This window comes from Calcarisporiella thermophila (assembly GCF_041956535.1).
Source record: "Calcarisporiella thermophila strain CBS 279.70 unplaced genomic scaffold VTP21scaffold_36, whole genome shotgun sequence".
Lineage (NCBI taxonomy): Eukaryota > Fungi > Calcarisporiellomycota > Calcarisporiellomycetes > Calcarisporiellales > Calcarisporiellaceae > Calcarisporiella > Calcarisporiella thermophila.
Window position 1 is genome coordinate 126,562 of NW_027192226.1, and position 18,019 is coordinate 144,580.

The 18,019-nt window shown below is 45.2% G+C and overlaps 9 protein-coding genes across 9 annotated transcripts; 3 read left to right on the forward strand and 6 right to left on the reverse strand.

The window, feature by feature from the left end:
- Nucleotides 1-229: 229 nt before the first annotated feature.
- Nucleotides 230-1,253, forward strand: VTP21DRAFT_8081 (uncharacterized protein; the record flags this gene model as incomplete). The annotated part of the gene is made up of 7 exons (XM_069398893.1): nt 230-259; nt 322-358; nt 436-515; nt 576-683; nt 755-875; nt 934-1,064; nt 1,173-1,253. The coding sequence occupies 7 exons, from the start codon at nt 230-232 to the stop codon at nt 1,251-1,253; spliced, it is 588 nt and encodes a 195-aa protein (XP_069245944.1).
- A 44-nt stretch (nt 1,254-1,297) lies between these two features.
- Nucleotides 1,298-2,630, reverse strand: VTP21DRAFT_8082 (uncharacterized protein; the record flags this gene model as incomplete). The annotated part of the gene is made up of 7 exons (XM_069398894.1): nt 1,298-1,477; nt 1,578-1,681; nt 1,780-1,978; nt 2,055-2,123; nt 2,189-2,238; nt 2,304-2,379; nt 2,439-2,630. The coding sequence occupies 7 exons, from the start codon at nt 2,628-2,630 to the stop codon at nt 1,298-1,300; spliced, it is 870 nt and encodes a 289-aa protein (XP_069245945.1).
- Nucleotides 2,631-2,998: 368 nt separating this feature from the next.
- On the reverse strand, nt 2,999-4,034 carry VTP21DRAFT_8083 (uncharacterized protein; the record flags this gene model as incomplete). The annotated part of the gene is made up of 4 exons (XM_069398895.1): nt 2,999-3,362; nt 3,442-3,562; nt 3,627-3,903; nt 3,960-4,034. 4 exons carry the CDS (start codon nt 4,032-4,034, stop codon nt 2,999-3,001), a joined length of 837 nt encoding a protein of 278 aa, XP_069245946.1.
- Nucleotides 4,035-4,470: 436 nt separating this feature from the next.
- Nucleotides 4,471-5,368, reverse strand: VTP21DRAFT_8084 (uncharacterized protein; the record flags this gene model as incomplete). Its single annotated transcript, XM_069398896.1, has 3 exons — nt 4,471-4,901; nt 4,977-5,188; nt 5,259-5,368. The coding sequence occupies 3 exons, from the start codon at nt 5,366-5,368 to the stop codon at nt 4,471-4,473; spliced, it is 753 nt and encodes a 250-aa protein (XP_069245947.1).
- Nucleotides 5,369-5,897: 529 nt separating this feature from the next.
- On the forward strand, nt 5,898-7,905 carry VTP21DRAFT_8085 (uncharacterized protein; the record flags this gene model as incomplete). Its single annotated transcript, XM_069398897.1, has 6 exons — nt 5,898-6,229; nt 6,293-6,721; nt 6,802-7,005; nt 7,081-7,624; nt 7,688-7,768; nt 7,843-7,905. 6 exons carry the CDS (start codon nt 5,898-5,900, stop codon nt 7,903-7,905), a joined length of 1,653 nt encoding a protein of 550 aa, XP_069245948.1.
- Nucleotides 7,906-8,320: 415 nt separating this feature from the next.
- VTP21DRAFT_8086 (uncharacterized protein) lies at nt 8,321-9,020 on the forward strand (the record flags this gene model as incomplete). The annotated part of the gene is made up of 2 exons (XM_069398898.1): nt 8,321-8,689; nt 8,784-9,020. 2 exons carry the CDS (start codon nt 8,321-8,323, stop codon nt 9,018-9,020), a joined length of 606 nt encoding a protein of 201 aa, XP_069245949.1.
- Nucleotides 9,021-9,597: 577 nt separating this feature from the next.
- Nucleotides 9,598-11,412, reverse strand: VTP21DRAFT_8087 (uncharacterized protein; the record flags this gene model as incomplete). Its single annotated transcript, XM_069398899.1, has 4 exons — nt 9,598-9,611; nt 9,716-10,010; nt 10,103-10,892; nt 10,940-11,412. 4 exons carry the CDS (start codon nt 11,410-11,412, stop codon nt 9,598-9,600), a joined length of 1,572 nt encoding a protein of 523 aa, XP_069245950.1.
- Nucleotides 11,413-12,673: 1,261 nt separating this feature from the next.
- VTP21DRAFT_8088 (uncharacterized protein) lies at nt 12,674-13,410 on the reverse strand (the record flags this gene model as incomplete). The annotated part of the gene is made up of 3 exons (XM_069398900.1): nt 12,674-13,004; nt 13,129-13,218; nt 13,292-13,410. The coding sequence occupies 3 exons, from the start codon at nt 13,408-13,410 to the stop codon at nt 12,674-12,676; spliced, it is 540 nt and encodes a 179-aa protein (XP_069245951.1).
- A 224-nt stretch (nt 13,411-13,634) lies between these two features.
- VTP21DRAFT_8089 (uncharacterized protein) lies at nt 13,635-17,512 on the reverse strand (the record flags this gene model as incomplete). Its single annotated transcript, XM_069398901.1, has 17 exons — nt 13,635-13,747; nt 13,817-13,999; nt 14,083-14,183; nt 14,262-14,406; nt 14,480-14,576; nt 14,641-14,731; nt 14,798-14,878; nt 14,947-15,065; nt 15,133-15,221; nt 15,284-15,331; nt 15,395-15,474; nt 15,559-15,659; nt 15,730-15,881; nt 15,935-16,031; nt 16,090-16,835; nt 16,909-17,399; nt 17,457-17,512. 17 exons carry the CDS (start codon nt 17,510-17,512, stop codon nt 13,635-13,637), a joined length of 2,790 nt encoding a protein of 929 aa, XP_069245952.1.
- Between the last annotated feature and the right edge of the window lie 507 nt (nt 17,513-18,019).

Sequence of the window (18,019 nt, forward strand, 5' to 3'; positions counted from 1 at the left end):
ATATGAATCGGAATATTTCCCCAGAAAATTTGGCTCTGAAAATTCGAGAGTGAGAATTTTTGATACTGCATACCTAAGTCCGATTTCCTTGGACGATCTGCCTTTGTCCCCTCCTTTCCTAGATAAAAAAAGAGTGTAAACCAATTCCACGCCCTATCGCTTCCAAACTCTAGATTTATCAGCTCGATTGTCGATTGAGAGATACCTGCATCATTGAAGCCGTAGCCCAATGACACCGGAAGTATTTTCCATTGAGCTCGTAAAATATCTTTTCATTCCGATCTTCAGGCCAATCACTTGCTCACTCTTGATTTTGCGTAGACTGTAGATAAGGCATACCTTGCCGATGTCCTTCGAGGTAGCCATCTTAATACTATCTCCATTCTGTAACTAAGACAAGCAAATCACTGACTCTATGGATTTTCTCATGGTTAGCAATCCTCCACTCCATACTTTTTCTGCGAGTATTTGCCAATGTCCAGCCGAAAGACTTGGAGGTTCTCAATATTAGCTTTGTAAGTGCCCACTATATTTTTATTGAAGCCCCATCCCGCTCATTCACGGCGATTGCGTAGCCGGGCATCGACGATCCCGACGTCACTGCTCAAGTCGAAGACAAGGTAGCCGCGTTTGTTCGCAGTATGGAGAGCGCTCCTACCAATGGATTTACTTTCAAAGGCCAGGTGTGCTTCAATTTTCGGCATGACAAAATAGGCATTCTCCTCAAATGACTTTATTTATTGTGGAATGATAGATTGCTGTCATGTTCTATGAAAAGCGAACGAAGAAAGCGTGGTTCAGCAAGTCAGAGGAGGAGGTGTGCTGGGAGCAGTGGACCATCACGCTTACGGTTCAAGCTCCACCCACGGAACGAGGTTTGCGATCCGAATCCGCCTTGTAAGCATATCTTTATTAATTTTGTTTTCCATTTAGAGCGCCTAAAGTTGCGCAAGGCGATGAGCAGCCAACTTTCTCACACCCTTGCTACGATGTTGCGCACGGTGAACGAGAAGCGCGACCACATCCCTCCGATCACAAGCAACGACAACCCTTTTCCATATCAAGTGAGTGAAGTGCTGCCAAATTTATTTTTGCTCCCCAACTCGCCTGCAACAGCTTTATAAAATTCTTTTTACTAATGTGACCTCACGCTAACAAATCTCTTATTGTAGATTGCCCTCCCAACCTCCTCAGACTCTTGGGGTAGCATGCTAAAACGTATGCTTGACACGACGCCTCCCGTGCTTAGCTGAATCCCTCTAAATATGGACCCGGGCTTTTATCTCTATCTCTCATGTCATAAAGCATATTTGGCGAGCATCCTGATATTATTCAAAAACACACGCACAATTTCAAGGAACTCATTGGGCTCTTTTGCATCAAGACGCTTGCGCTCGCGAAGTAGCACCCCTGGATCCGCAAATTCTACCTCGAGTTCGTGCATTAGCTCCGGGGGAACTGAGGAATTGGCCCTTTGCTAATTTAAAATGTAACGGTGTACATAGATTTAATTATCGCGTTTCCTTTTTTTCCCTCAAAGAATAAATATTTATTCCGATTAAAAAATGGACCCTCACCTCGCCAATCTTCACTTGCGTAAGGTCGAATTGCCAGATTTGATGACGATAGGAGAGACGGTCCTTATTGCGCTCATAGGTGCAGTTTCCATGGGGGACTTCTCCTGCAAAACAAACGATACACAAATCATTAGCCATCGTATCCAATCTATCATTTGCGATTCACAGTGAGCCAAGAAAGCCATCTGGATGAGCCACCTACTTGGAATTTCCAGGTTAACGGATATACGAAAGTCCAGCTGGGTTCCTGGGGAGTATACGTTCAGGTTTGCAAGACGAACCTTCTCCACCACGGCGACCAGCTCACCGGACTTTTGATCCGTGGTAACACGTACTTTTTTCCCGTTCTGCTCAAAATAACGGTCCCGCTCGCGAGTATGTTTGTATTGCACTTTTGCCCCCTAATTGATAATCAGAAGCGGATTGATTAACGACAAGATACAGGACCAGGGAAAGCGAAGAAAAAGTCTTGCTTACTCGATATTCACTAGATTGTGTTTCGAGGACACGCTTGTTGAGAATTTGGTTAAAGTTACGATGCTGATCCTAAATAATATGTCAATTAATATGCATTGAAAAATGCAATGGCATCGGGGAAATAATACACATACAAGGGACATGTTGGATTCGAAGCGCAACCACCGATCATCCTTTGACAATACTACAGTTCCAACAAGTGTTAGTTTTATTGCAGCCCATTCCAATTCATAGCCTATGAATATTTACTTGTTTCCACCATCACGGGCAATTGTATCCTTTCATTTGTTCTCTTATCTATTAGTACCCCCAACTTTGCCTCGATCTATCAAAGCATTGGTCAGCCTATGCACCGAAAGTGCAACATGAGAAGAATAGAAATACCTCGACATTGGGTCGATCCACGTAGCCATATAGGAAGTCACCTACTGCACGTACCGTCTCGTCGAGCGGCTGGAGATTGAATATACTAGGCTCCAGTCGTTCCAGTTCGCGAGTGTTTGAGCTCTGCCCGTTATTTTCCTGATCATTCTCTTCTGTGCGCGTGCGTTTTCGGGGTGGATTGTCAGTTGACATCGAAGTATAATCTGTCTATCTTGCTTTTGAGGTGAATTATTATTAAGGTAAAATGCGCGTATTTGATTTTCGTATGGCTTAGCCTACCGCCGAATAAGGAAGATGAATTGTCGACTTTCACTTGCAATTCGGGCAAGAGATGGGATAAAACGTGCAATATTTACATTAATATACTAGTTACCCCGTCAATAAGGAATACAATGCGAACAAATCAACCGTTTTTGCCTCGTTTTTCGAGACAAAAGTGCAGAGAAAATAAAAATAACAATAGGAACACATCGTGGGAGGATAAATTGAAAAAAAAAGAGAAATAAATAAGAATAAGATAAAAGAGCTATTGCACACGCTTGAATATCAAGACATAACTATCATACGAGTAATGGTGTTTCTTCTGTCACACCCTCACAAACGTCGCCCTTGCAAATAGGGCATGTGCGCTTCCGCGTCATTAGCCACCCATCGATGCAACTCACATGAAATTCGTGCTTACAAGGCATTACCCTCAGCTCGTCGCCATCCACATAGTCTTCCAGGCACACCGCGCACTCCTCAGGCTCTTTGTTTTTGCGCTTTTCGCGCGAGAATACTTTTGTGGGTAAATTGAATACAACACGAGCGGGCGCTAGCTCTTGGCGACGACGTTGCTGTTGGCGAAGTCTCCAGAGAGCGTAGATAAAAAACATCATGACGGCGGGGGAGAGAATGACAACAATAAGTACATCAATCAGAGGTCTAAATTGGATGAATAGAGGACGTCATAACACTGCCCATTGTAATCCACTTATCGATTCTGCCTCCGGCGAGTACTTACTCTAGCAATTCATCTCGAACAAGCCGCACCATCAGTGGTTGCATCGTCCCTAAATATTTGAGTTCCATGTAATGCAATTTTGCAATAAATACCGAAGGAATTGTGACGTCTGATGTGTCTCCTACATGATGCTTGCATTATTAGTCCACCATCAGATGTGGTTCAAATCACAAAGCCCTAGTTACCGGTGGCAAACATGGTGATCAAGCCATTGCCCACATTGTCCCCCACTGCTACGGCTGATGCACCAGACTGCTGCATCGCTCTTACTTTGTCAATGAACGCACACTCGCCCCTCTCTACCAGCGCTATCCACGGCTCCTCCAGCTGAAAACCCAATGGCTCGCAGCCCTTGACTGAGACATTCAGCGTCTCGATAGGGAGAAGACGAGCAACTATGCCTTCATCGGTCAGCCGAGGCCCAAAGGCGGCTATACGGTCAAGGAAAGTGTCGTTGGTCGCCTAAACGCAGTAAGATTAGAAAGAGTGTGAGGGATCAGCAAAGTGACATCACATACGAGAACCACAATGGCGGCACGGGCTAAGTGGGAGAAGGCGAAGAGAAATAGAAGGAGGAATCTCATATGCTTCATTGTACAGGGCGGGTGAAGATTGCGGATTGATTAGCGGAAAGCTCGTTGCTCATGCGCAGCTTCTCCCCTTTTCTTTTTCTCTCTGCGAAAAGTTTCTGGCAAAAAAAAATTTGCTCTTTTTCCAATTTAGCGGACCTCCACCTCCACCATTTCACTTTTTGCACAACGTCATATGCGGACTTTCAAATTGATGTCACGGTCACTCTGGCATATAGAGTGTTTTGCCTAGCAATTTCCTTCCGAATGAACTTGCTAATAGCTCTTGTTTTTGCATTCTTATCGCCAATAAACATTACGCAAAGAACAGTCATAGAATATACATAGCTACTTATACAGGTAGCTTCGCACATAATCGTTAATAATCTGCACATAATAATCTACATGTCAATTTTCACCCAGCGCTCGCGCACTAAGAGCCGCTAAAAGTCTTCTCTTTTCAAATCGGACCATAGCCTGCAATGTCCTCCTCAACGCACTCGAGCTTCACACCTCGGCCTGTCTTCTCCCACTCATCCCCTCCTATGTCTGGTTTCCCCATCACCACCAGCTTTTGCCGCCTCTCTTTGCGCTCTTGAGAGTCTATCCCCATGCTTTCATCTCGAGCCCTCAGAATCTCCTCCTGCAGCTGCCCATCCCTTGTGAACGCCATCATCAACTGAGGCACCCCAAGTGGGATCGGGTCGCCGCGGTCCACTTGCCAAGTGTACCAGATTTTGCCATAGGTATGGATTAAATCCTCCATGGCTCTGTCCTCGAAAGGGAGTGCAACCGCGGAGGGGATGGTGCTAGGGGTCGGCAATGCTAGAGTGCCAGACGTGATCTCATAGAAGTGGGAATGCCATAGCTTCTTTTCTTCTGCAGGAAGCTCTATTTTTGATTGGGCGAGAAACAACCACATCTGAGTTTCTATTCTAACTTAGGACTTTGGATGTATCAGCTTACTCTCAAATACTTCTTTGTCGATGATGTACTCGATGCCAACAAGTTTGGCGTCTGGCCCAGGACCATCATATATGACGCACTGGCGCACACGTCCGCGATGGCTTGAAGAGGAGCAAAAGTGATGGGCCACGACTTGCCGTGTCATATCGGTACTGCCCATAGCAGTCGAAAATAGCATAGTAAAATGGATATGAGAGAGTGTGAGTACACTGCTAAAGCATGCATGGAGAAAAATAGTAAAGATATGCATCATACGCGTAAAAGTGGAATCCGCAAAGGTACTGGCATACATTCTTGATAGGGTCAAAGTTCTGGGTAAACTTTGCACCCGTCTCAAGCACCTTCTGAGGAAGCGTGGCATTTTTTTCAGCAGCAGTATTCAAGTCGGCCATTATACCTGTTTTTTTTTTCTTGAACTTGTGTCGTGAGAGTTTTCTTGGTTCTAGTAGAGTCAAAACGGAGATAAATAGGGAGACGGGACCTTTTATAGTGGACCCATGGGCGTCTGTCTCTCCAACTTGGTCAATATTTTGCCGCCAACACCGTTCTCAAAATCTAAGCCATCTGATGTGACTAGCTTTTAATTAGTGAAATGGATGTGACCTTGACAGGTGACTCTTCGTGTCGTTATGTATGTATGTTGAAATTGAGAGTTTTCCGTTGATTGCTCTATCCTATTTCCTTTACAACCGGTTCCATAAATTTGCTTTTTCTAGGTGCAGAGTGTTAATACCAGTCAATCTTAGTCGAAGGTGTGTGCTATTTCTTTACATTGCATCAGGGAGCTGAAAGAATCACCACGACTAAATTGCCATTCCATTTATTAAGCGGAGACCATTAGTTGATCCACCTCCATTAAACCCTTCCTTGTAACGCGCAGTTATCGTATGTAGGCCCTACTTGATCTAATTTGTGCTCTAAATGTCTTACATCTCTGCTCAATACCTGTACCCTGTTTATCCTCTCATGATAGCATTGAATGCAACAGCTTTGATGGATAATAATTCAGCACCTTCTACCCCCATCGCAACCTCCTCCATTGTGTTTGGACCTGTCTCTCTTCCAACTCAGCCACAAGCGTCCCAACCACCAGGCGTTACAACGTCTTCAGTTGCATCCTCGACTTCTTCAACTCCAAGTAGTGGGCCAGGATTGGATTTTTTGCTTAGACGTTGCTCAATTTGCTTTGATGCACAGTTAGACTTTTGTCTAGCCTATTGCCGGGATCAGTTTTGCCGGGAGTGTTTTAAAAAGTGAGAAGATATGGGGCGTCTCTATCACGATGAACTCTCCAGCAAGCTAATGATGTTCTTTAGGTACGTTACCGAGGTCGTTTATTCGTCTTGGGGGATAGGAATAACCAAGATCAAATGCCCCGTGTGTGGAGATATTCTTGCCCAATCCGAGTGGTCGAAATATGTCGACCCACGCACAGTTGAGCTATACAACAAGTATAATACCCCCTATCGATCCCTGACTCGATACTGCCCACGATGCGGAGGCGAGGTGGTCGCCGCCACAGTCAACTCGGTATACGGGAAGGAGAAAGAGCTGAGTTTCGCGAAAGTCGCGCGGATGTTGGAAGCATTTATCAGAGAATTTGGGGATACGAGCGCAGAGGAGGGGGGAGGGCTGGCAGTGGTGGAACGATTTGTGGCGGATTATAAAGCTTATATGACGGGGTTTCAAGGAAGCATCGAGGATATTTATGTGATCGTCGTGCAGGAACTCAATCGATGCGTTGAGTAAATTTCGTGCTCTTTTTTATCCCACCGTTCAAGGATAGTTGTGTTTTTAACGGATTGATCTAAATCGCATTCTTTAGAAAATATAAGCAACAGGCCCTGGCAGAAGACGATGATGTGATCATTGGAGATCGATTTCGAAAGAGGCGTCGGACAGAGAGTATAGAGTCGGTTATCGCAGCAGCTTCAAGCATATCTTCCCAGCTCGTGGCATTAGAAATACGCCCGGAAAAATGGAAGGAGCTGCAATTTATGCATGTGGCCAATTTCCCACAAGCAACTTGGTGGGTATCCCACTGATTGCACTTGTTGCATATTCTATAAGCTGAGTGAACGTTCTATGTGTTCATTTTTCTTAGTAACTATTGCGTGCATCCTGTTTGCCTTCAGTGTGGAGAAGGCGAGCATCATCTTGGCATGACTTGTTTCGAGTATCTGCGCCATAAGCTAGAGTTGGCTTCGGCGGCCTCCTCTTCCGCCGCTGCTGCCGCTCTATTCTTAACGCCTCGCCAGATACCAGCGCGGAAAGAGCTAGATATGGGGGAGATGGACCATACTATGACAGATGACGAGGATTATGAGGAGGAGGAAGAGGATGATGACGATGACGTCCCAGATATCGATGCAGGATCGAATGGAGCCGAACTAGGCGAGGAGGACGAGAGGGAGGCTGAAGAGGGGGGAATAAGCGAGGAAGAAGAGGTGGTAGACGAAGAAGAACTGCAAAGGCAGCGCATTCTGGAATACGAGCAGCAGCTTGCAAGTTTGCGGTGGAAGCTGGAGAACAGCAAGGCCTGCCCTCACTGCTCTGTGCTTATCCACCGAGACGATGGGTGCAATAAAGTGGAGTGTTTACATTGTGGTTACCGATTTTGTTGGGTGTGTCGCCGATCTTGGGCAGAGGTACTGCGGACGATTCATTGAGGGCGGGGTGGTTACTAACGAATAGCTTTGCATTCCTTCTAGAATTGTGGTTTCTTTCGGTGTAACGCTTCCCAAAATCTCGAGCAACTGGGGGAGCAAGAGCGAAACGATGCTTCGGACCGGGTATGTTTAGTAAAAATGCACCGCATTTTTTCCGTACTGACTTTCTTTTGCCCTGTTTCTTTTGCCTTACTTAGCCAGAGGCTGGGGTACCGGATGTGCTCTCTATTCACGCGAGACTCTCGCCCACTAGACAATAGAATCTAGATCACGTTTTCCCATTCTGTCTCTCTAACTTCAACCTATCTATCTATCTATCTGCCTATCTATCCCTTCAGCTCTGTCTCTTTATATATATATATATATATCTATGCATACATAAATGCTTTTCACTCTATTTGACGGGCTTTTTTTGCTTATCAGTCAAACGATTTTGTTTTGTATTTTTAATATTATGAATATTTGTATGTATACTAGGCTACTATGTACTATTTTGGCAGAATATACTTTGAGTGGCTAGAAACAGCCGGCCCAAATCAGTCAAATTGGATTTCGGAAACCAACATCCGTGTGATAAAGTAATATGAATTGAGCGAGCGTATAAATAGGGCCGACTCAGCACACCTCCATGACCCAACTTTATTTCCCCAACAATTCATATACCTTCCATTAAAAATGACAGCTATCCTTTCCCCACCATTGGCTACCGAGAACACCATTCGCAAGCAACCGGCGAATGGCGAATCCTCAGCTATCGAGCTGCTTGAATCCGAGCGCGAAACCTTAGCCATTGTGCAAGAGCTTCGCACCGATCCCGAGTGGGAAATGTGGTCGCTGCCCGAGGGCATCCGGGGGGAGCATCATTTGACTCTCCATTCGTTACGAGGTGAAGGAAAACTGGCGCTGGATCCTCTCGTTTTCCATGGACGCGATAAGAAGCAGGCTGTCATAGTGACTCACTTGGGGCATGGGCTTTGTGGCCATCCCAAGATTATCCATGGCGGTCTACTAGCAACTCTCCTTGATGAGGCTTTTGGAATTATCGTACGTGACTTTTTTTTATTGCTGCTTTTCGGATGGTTTCCTTTATTCTATCCTGTGCATAGTTTGCTAATCTTTAGTTCTTTTGCTACTATAGGCACTTCCCAATCTCCCCGGAAATGTCGGCTTTACGGCCAACTTAAACATCAACTACCGCCGCCCTTGCTTCTCCAACCAGTTTGTTGTCATAAGATCAAAGCTAGAGAAATTGGAGGGAAGAAAAGCCTACACGGAGGCCTCTATCAGCGATTTGGAGGGCAACGTGTTTGTCGATGGAACATCCTTGTTCGTATCGCCGAAAAAGAAAGAAGAGGATATGATCAAGCTAGAATGAAGATAACATGAAACTAAGTTGTATCAAAGCTAAACAAAAGTAATACGGTTGGGCTCTATCCATGTACTTTATTATTTATGATACCTAGAAGATTAGAGAATAAATGAAGGATTTAAAAACATGACTTGCTAATGTCCGATGGTCAAAATTCGGGAAAAAGTTTCAGCGATGACACCTATCTGGTATGGCTGAGCTTACACCACTAACAACGCACCCAATACTCTCCTTTCCCCCAAAAATCTACCATCGGACTTATATTGTCCATTCTGCCATAGATAAGGACCAATAAAGGCTTACCGCCATACCATTCAACCATGGTGCCATAGTTGATTCAAAAGATCCTATGCATATCTACACCGTTCACCCAAGCTCCGGTTGAGTTTAACTGTTTGACACTAGGAATATGGTTCAGGGAGCTCTATCTGTATCGGGGCAGAATAATCCAAAGAAAAAAAAAATCATGGGACAAGCGCCTTTTAAATGTTGTCCTTAGCTCAGCATGTCATTCAATTTTAAGTTTGAGTAATACGACCGTATTTGCATATCAAGCCTCTCTAAATAGCTTCAATCTTTCAAACTAGGCAAAACGAGCTAATAAGGCAAACAGTATAGTCCATTATATCCAACATTTAACGTAGAATTAATTAGGTGGGTAGGAGTCTACCCTGGGGGGTTAAAGGAGCAGAATTATTTACAGACGTCAGCGCCCATCCATCGTCGACAACGCTGTCCTGCGGCACAGTCCGAATCTACAGAGCACACACAAAAATCTTCAAGGGCACAATGCTTCGTGTTAGTGGGGACCTGGACAGCGTCTGCCAGCCCAAGCATTCGGCGCCCGAAATGATTCAAAAAGATCCCCTTGGGATCGTAGCGCGATACAATCTCGGCAAATTTTTTCGCGTGGGGGTACTTGCTGTAGAACATCTTCTTTGACGAGTAGTACAAGCCATTCTTTCCGTAGTGCGGACGCCCATCAATCTTATTCACCTAGGCAATGTATAAAGGAATATACAGTATGTATTGAGAAGAGGGAGCGGATGATAGGATGACTGGAGAACCAAAAAAAGCATCACGCTTACAAGTAGCTGCTCGATAGCCTGGTAAGATGCCAAGCCTAGCCGCGGCTGGTTGATGTCATCTTTGCGCATCACGGTGTAGATATCGATGTGGACAGACTCACGACCCGAGTCCAAAGCTATTAGCGAGCTCGAAGCCCGAGTAAATCTGAAATTGATACCATTAAGCGGGAAGGAAACGGGAGCTTCATTATACACTCTCTGAATCGTATGGACCACCTCATCAAGCCTGCTAATGTCGAAAGACAGGGCAAATGAGTTATCCCTAAGGGGCAATGCTTTTGGCGTCCATGCGCAGTTTTGGCAGCGACCTACGAGAATTTTGTGAGAATAGCCGGTGCCAGGGTTCTTGAGAGTGGCTCCATCCTCGGTGAGGACAGGAGGCTTTCCCAGAACTCGACGATAGAGCGAGAGTTGGGTCAGATCTTGAAACAGGAACATACTCGCTTGAAGGTTTAAGGCTTGGCTAACTTCAAGCATGGTGCTGTAGCCAGCGACCACAAGAGGTGAAAAATCAGGGATCAAATTCATCTTAGCGTTTCCATCGGCCTTGCTCGTGGTGTAGTTTCCAGCAGACACCACAACCGAGCGGGTCGACGGGAACCACCACAGTTGGAAGAAATCAAACTTGCGTGCCATTGTTAACGCCTGGCCATTGAGGAGGATGTCCTGCGAAACACGGTAATTGTGGATACTGATTTTGTACTGTGGGACGACTGATAGTGTCACGTCTACAATAATGCCTAGTAAGCCAAGGTGGACGCGAAAAGCAGCAAAATCAGGTGAATTTGCACTAATACGACGCAGTCGGCCGCTCGCGTCTACAAAAGCCATCCTGACAGCGAGCTCCGAGAGAGAGCCCGGGTGGAGAAGTGAGCTACCGTGGCCCCAGTGGCAATCCCTCCTCCAACCGAGATGCCTCCAAAGGAAGGACTGTGTTCTAGTGCAAGCCCTTTAGAGTGAAGCTGTGTCATCAAATCCAACACCTGTATCCCTGCGCCTGCTGTTACCGTCATATCGTTGTTGAATTTGACGCTTCGAATATTTGCCATGAAAATAGCAATTCCTTCGGTGCAAAAGTTATCATTCGCAGAGTGCCGGCTGCCGACCGCTCTGACTGTCTGGTTTCTGCGAGCGGCCTCCCTGACTATGGTCTGGATTTCAGTCACCGTTTTCGGATAAACGATGGCGGTGGCATTGCATTTGATGTTTCGCTTATACGTGGTGTACTGAATGCCATGCGTGGTAGATGCTAATACAATAATGAGCGGAAAGATAAGTAAAGAAGGGAAGGGGAATCGAAACAGTTTCATTGCGAGGAGCTATGAAGATGTTTTCCTGAATGCAAATTCGCGATAAGAATGCCGCACCTTCTACCTCGACGATAAAACCTTTATATTTACCCCGTAGATTCCAGGGGCCAAACCTAACTTAATGCGATACAAGTTCCCTCGATGAGAGCCGCCCGGAGAGAAAGCACGGTGAAGATAGTATGTCGTTCAACTATATTAGTGCATTTAATAATTATATATTAAGCAAGAGCAATTAGCACTCCGACTCCGTTGCAATCAAGTGCTCAATAGGAAAATAGAGTCTTGGATTTTTAAGCAAGCTTGCGTCTCGGGTTTGTAGGGGCCCGGAAGAAATCGAGACGCCGCGAAAAGCATGCATTGGGCTATGCAGATTTAGAGGATCCTTCGGTTGTGAGAATTACTGGAAAGGTTCAATAAACAAAAACAAACAAAAAGAGTTATGAAAAAAAACAAACGAAAAATGCAGAGCGTATTATTTGGGATTTACAATTGCCAAATATATCATCTCAATTCAAAGCATATATCCTACATGGCCTGCAATGGAGCAGCCCAACTCTCCTTGCAAGTCTCCTCCGAGCAATTACAAACTAAAATAGTCAGATGGGTGTATCTTCATAGGTTGCGATGTCTCAGGTGTTTCTCGCTCTAGTATAAAATGAAGAGACTCTGCTTAATATCAATTGCGAAATTGTCACCTAGCAGCCTGCACAATGAACTCATATCCAGCGCGATATTAGAGCAATAGAACCAAGCATACACCTGTCTCCACCATCAGTTTCCGATGCCTATGATTGTTTTCTGATTTTTCCTGCTTCTGCTATAAATAGTCGAGTGATAAAAGCGGTAGCCTCAACTTGTTTGAATGCCCGCAAGCCGAAAGAAATTTACAGGATCGTGCTGGTGACGGAAGCATTCAAAAACATGTCACGCGTCAGTAGTATATTGCATCATCTATAAATCCTCTAGTTTCGCGCAGATTTCGTGAAAAGCCTTGCCACAACGTGTGCTTGAGCACTGCACACTTGCCTCATGTTTTGTAGTCTTGTATAGGAGACATTGTCAATTCCAGCGAGCTCGGGGTATATCAGCAAGCCTGTATGCGCCTAATACTCCGATAGAAGTGGATGGATCCTCCACTGGCCCTTTACCGGCCACATTATAGGACTTGACTTCTTCGTCCCAAAATACACCTACAGAGTGTTCACGCGCGGCAAGTATACTATTTGAATTTTTCACAGATCACTCCCTGGACACGTCGGGGCTAAAGAAAGTTCTGAACATATCTGTTCCGTAAAGCGGGGCATTGAAGGTGAGTTTTTCCAGTAATATCTCTCCAGGGATTTGCGACATTCTGCTTCGTAGAGTGAATCGGGTTTACGAAATCTGCATCTGTATCGATTTCGCGGCCGGTCCTTCGTCGCGTCAGCGCAGGATTTGGCAGATTAAGGCTGCCTTCAAAATGTAGCTCGCTGGATGGGCGAGTGGATGCATTCAGTATAATATGGCCACTCATACTCTCTCTATCGATCGACAGGTCCGAACCATAGAGCGAAGAATTGTTAACCAAAGGAATCCAGCTCTGCTGGTCTCCACTATTTCTCGGGTTACAATGTTGAGTTTGCATTATGCGTTATGAATTCTACTGCAGCGTTATTTTAGGTGCATACGTCAGGCTCGTGTCAAAGAGGTCAACTGTAAGCTCTGAATACTTCCTACCATATCTCAATGAATGGTTGGTCATCCTCATCACCGCCCACATGTTGCCAATCAAATGGAAGTCGTTCATCAAACCAATCGAATAAGACCCTGCATGAAAGAGTTCAATCACGGGAAATCCCAAGCTCAGGTCCACAGCTTAATAAAGGCAATTTGATTTTGCCTAATATGCAAGAAGTTGTCATCCTTGACTAGTGGTGTGGCATGACAACAGTGTTTGGCGGTGCCTAATTTCATAGAGTTCGCCTGGTGCTCCCTTTTCAGATCCAACTCTTCATGCATGGATTGCTAGGACAGATCGTTTGAATTATCCAGCAAGCACAAATACAAGCCAGTGGATCATACATTAGAGTTAGCAACCATTATCAAAAAGTAAACTACAGCGTAACCATGTACAAATCGTAAAAAAGCGGGATATAGGGTCCAGGTGACAAATGCAGGTAGCGATAGAGAGTGAAGGAGGGAGATGGATGCAATTTTTGGAAAAAAACAAACATGTAAATTTGTCAAAAAAAATACTCATATTGAAGGTCCTTTGAAAACTCATGCAGAATTCCACTATTGTTTGTGTGGAGATGTAGGAACCCACTCGTACAGGCAGCGGCCAGCAAAGTTTCGTCTACAATAGCCATAATAAAAGTTCTCAGGAAAACAGGGGCAGCTAAAAGTCCAACATGGCATGTCTTACCTTGGGAGAGCGCCACATAGGAAACAGGGTCATCGCCATGATCATAGAATTTCACCAGTGAATCCTGCCTCCCAGTATGCCACACCCTTACTTTCCCATCCGCACCACCGGACAGTAAAAAATCACCCCCACGTGCCCATACGGCATTCATAATCCCCCCGTGAGGTATCTCCATTACAGGATCTATTCCATTAAGATGCAAATAAAAACATTTGTTTAAGAACCAAGCAGAATGGTGGTTTCAGTCATTAATCGAGGCCGCTTACTCTCATGAGCAAAGATATTGAGCGGTTGATCTCCCTTGCGGAGGTCGAACAAAAATACTCGATTGTCCATCCCACAGCTTGCAACGTACCTCTCGCATGGGCTGGCAAATCGTTGTTCCCCAAAAAAGAACGAATGAGCTGATCGTTATACCACCATGTCACATGAAAGAGTAGATCACCTTATTGTGACTGAGTTCATGTCGTTCTGTTCAGTCTTGAAACAGAGCACTTCTGCATGGGTCGATTGGTCGAAGATCCGGATATATTCATCACCCACTGAATCGTCCGAAGCGCCACCTGAGCTCCCAATGGCAAGGTAGGTGCCTTCATAATAAAAAAACGTAAATTTTTATAAGTGCCATGGTGGCAGAGATGGTTCTGAATTCAAAATATTCACCTGTGGCGGTAGTATCAATGCATGAAACGCTTGCCAGTAAGTGCTCGAGCTCCGACTCGATTACTAGGCGATCGGGAGTGAGTTGCCAAAATACGAGCTGGTAAAGAACGCGTCAGAGGATTTGTAGAAAATGGGAGGAGAGGATGGAGAAAATTTCTTACACAGCCTCTGCGTGAGGAACGTGTCCCTTCAAATCCCGCTACAACATGCTGGGTATAAAATGAATTGATAAAGTCAACACAGGATATATTCCTAGCCGTGCACACATGGAAGGTGAGTATCAATAAATGCTGGAATATGTATTATTAGGGCCTCTACCTTCTCTTTTTTTTCGTCGGCGCAAGAAGCGGATTGCCGTCCATTTCGCCGTGCTCATCAATAACCCAGATCTTTGTCTCACTACAAAATAAACAATGGCATCCATTCACATCTACTAGAAGACATGGCCATAGTTGAATATGCAATACCTCTCTTCCCCACATGTCGCCACCACATTGCGGTCACCGGGCATCAGTGCCATTCTATTTATGGAGGCACTGTGTTTCCCAGTAGCTCTACAGGGTTGTCCGGTTTCAGCGGAAAACACCTACGATTTTGAGCCAACGCTATTAGGCGTATATTTCGTGAGCGCTTTGTCTAAAATATTAACCCACCCGAAAACAGCGATCGAAGCCACACGAAAAGATGAACTGCTCATTATTCGAATATTTTACGTCAGTCACCGTAGTAAACAGACTTTGACCTAAGTTGTAAACAGCCCCTATTAAACCAAATCATACAGTTCGATAACCTAAGTCAACCAACCAGCACCCGGTGATTTAGTCGTATGCCCACTAAGGTATCTTAAACGTCCTAAGAGTAGAGCCATTAGCCGTCGCTAGAAAAGAGGAGAGAGATGGGTGAATCTATGGATACCTTTTTCAAGATCGCAAACTGCTAGAGTCCCCTTGTCATTATAGACGGGATTCGCAAGGGAAGCAATAGCAACACAAAATCTGTTCATTTAAGTAGAGCGGGAAAATAATCAACGTAAATCAAATGTGGCAATACTGGTGGCTTTGGGCAGAAGAGATACCCACCTATTCTTCTCGGCAATCGCGAGCTCTCCGATTTCTCCGCTGGCTACATGAAGACTTGCAGCAAGCTCAAGGCTACAAATATTTCGAGCACATAAAGCACTCTGTAAAGAACAGCAAAAATTTAGTAAAAAAAAGAAGCAAGGTGGGAGAAAAATAAAAAAAAAAACTAGCCTGATATGCCTTATTGGGACCATGAATTTCTCTCGATCCAACATATCGCACTCCAGACTTCCGAAAATTAAAGCTTCTTTGCCTTCTTTTCAGCCCACTTAATTCTTTGTCCCTATTTTGATTCAGTTTGTTGGAGGCTACATAAGCAGCATCTAACATTGTATTTGATGAGTGAGCTGATAAGACTGCAAAAAAAAAAACTTACAGTTGGAGTTGGATATAAAAGGCTGTTTTGAATTTTGTTTTCCAAGCTTTTTTTGGCGAAGAAACGATTGGCGCCGAAGCATCACGTACTCATATACCTATTGTTTCATATTTAGAGCCATCAAAGAGGTTAAGCACTCGATAAATAGTACTAACACTCTCGCGCCTTCCAGAATCCAACTTATTACTCGTTGGACAGGAAAATTTCCAATTTTCCGTTACCACTGTGGATCCGAAGTTCTGGTCAGCTAGAGGATATGATGTCGAGAAATTTTTACGAGACGGCTGTTTTTTCAGCGCTTTTGGTGAACGAGTATTTATAGGACCATCATGCCTACCACCCGTTATCCCTTCACGCTCAACCACTCGCAAGCCTGAATTGTTGATCTCCATCACGTCCATTCCATCCTGTTGCTCCTCATGGCTCGCGCTCGTTCTAATAGAATCAACTCCTCTGTTCGCCTGACCTCTCTCGCCGTCGGTAAAGATTTCAATTGCAGACTCGCTGTCAGACTCGATTACAAACGTATCGGTGGGGGAAGCGATTGAGAAATATGCGGAGACAGAGGCAGACTCTTCGGTGTCCTCTATTTCGATGGCCGCAAGCTCAGAAGATGAAGTGCCTCTACTGGGCGGCGCATTGCAACTTTGTAGTTGATTGGGGAGCAATGGTACGGGGTTGGTTGGAGGCGGGGAGTCAGTAGCTTCCTCATCTGAAACCAAATCAATGACGACGGTCTCAGCTGGTAACGAGGGCGGCGGGGGAGGAGGACGACTTCTTATGGACAAAGAGCCGCGAGGAAAGAGTTGGTGGGATGAAGGACGAGCCGTGGTTCTAAGTAATTGCTTTGCACTTTGGCGCTGGCGTTTCGGAGAAGGTCTATCCTCGTCTTCCGATAATACTAGAGACATAAGCCCAGCATTAGGTTTGGCTCTATATAATACAATCGAGCACATAAGCATATGAAAATATACTCTCTATAATTTCCGGTGATGGTTGTGGAACCCGATGGGTGCGACAATTCAAGGGGGGATTTGAATGGGAGTTGTTCGGAAAACTTTGTGTAGGAGCTGCTTGGGACCCAGTAGCCGGAGTATAATGCAAGAATGTATCCTCTCTGTGCGAATAGTTCGAGCTAGATCCGCCATTCGGAAGAATGTGTGGGTGTAATTGGTGGACCTTTGGCCTTATAATAGCCTCTCGCCTTATTGCTAGCGGATTATCAAGGTTTAGCAGATCACTGATCACAGGAATTTGACTACAAAGATAACCATTGGATTGGATGACAAGCTCACGAAGCTGTTTCTTCGCCTCGTCCCAATCACGCTCTGCAGCGACCAAGCCGCTTAGAATTCGTGCATCCAGATTGTTCTGGTTCTCGATGTATCTGGCCAAACCATCATTGTGTTTTTCAGTGGCCCGCTGCATACATGTCTGGATGCCAAAGAGGGCACGGATCTGGGATCTAAAGTCGAATCAGCACGAGATGCACTTCAAGTGCTCGTATAAAAGGCAGACTCACTCGAAAACGCGATCAAGCTCATGACTTTTCGGAATCCTTTGGATCTCCTCTCGCATGGCTGCTCGGGAAAGGGATGCCAGGATGAAAGAGCGCAGAACGGGAGTTTCTAGTAATGTCAAAACAACAAACGTCGGAATTTGAATTCCATTGTCAATCCCCCTTGATGCGGCGTCCCCTCCAGAATCGTGTTGTATCTTCGACTCGTGCAATAAACAAACCCTTTATGTTGTCCCCGCTCGGCTGCATGCATCCCGCTTAGACCAAGCGGTATTCGCAGAGCGGAATTGTACCGTGGCAGCACCGAGGGATATACGGCCATATTTCCGGCATCGTAGTTCGGCATTTCATACGCTTCATATGCTCTACGACCCTATGAGTTGGTTTCGTAGTTACGTATAGTGAATGAGCCTGCCCAGAACTTAACCTCTGGTCGGCTTGAGCTCTATACAATAAAGATAGTTTCTTTGAAAGGTGACCTCTTGGTGCGATAGTTTATTGACGTATAATATGCCTTTCATTATAAACTTAGTTTTTTTACGGATCTTTATTGAAGAGTATCCTCA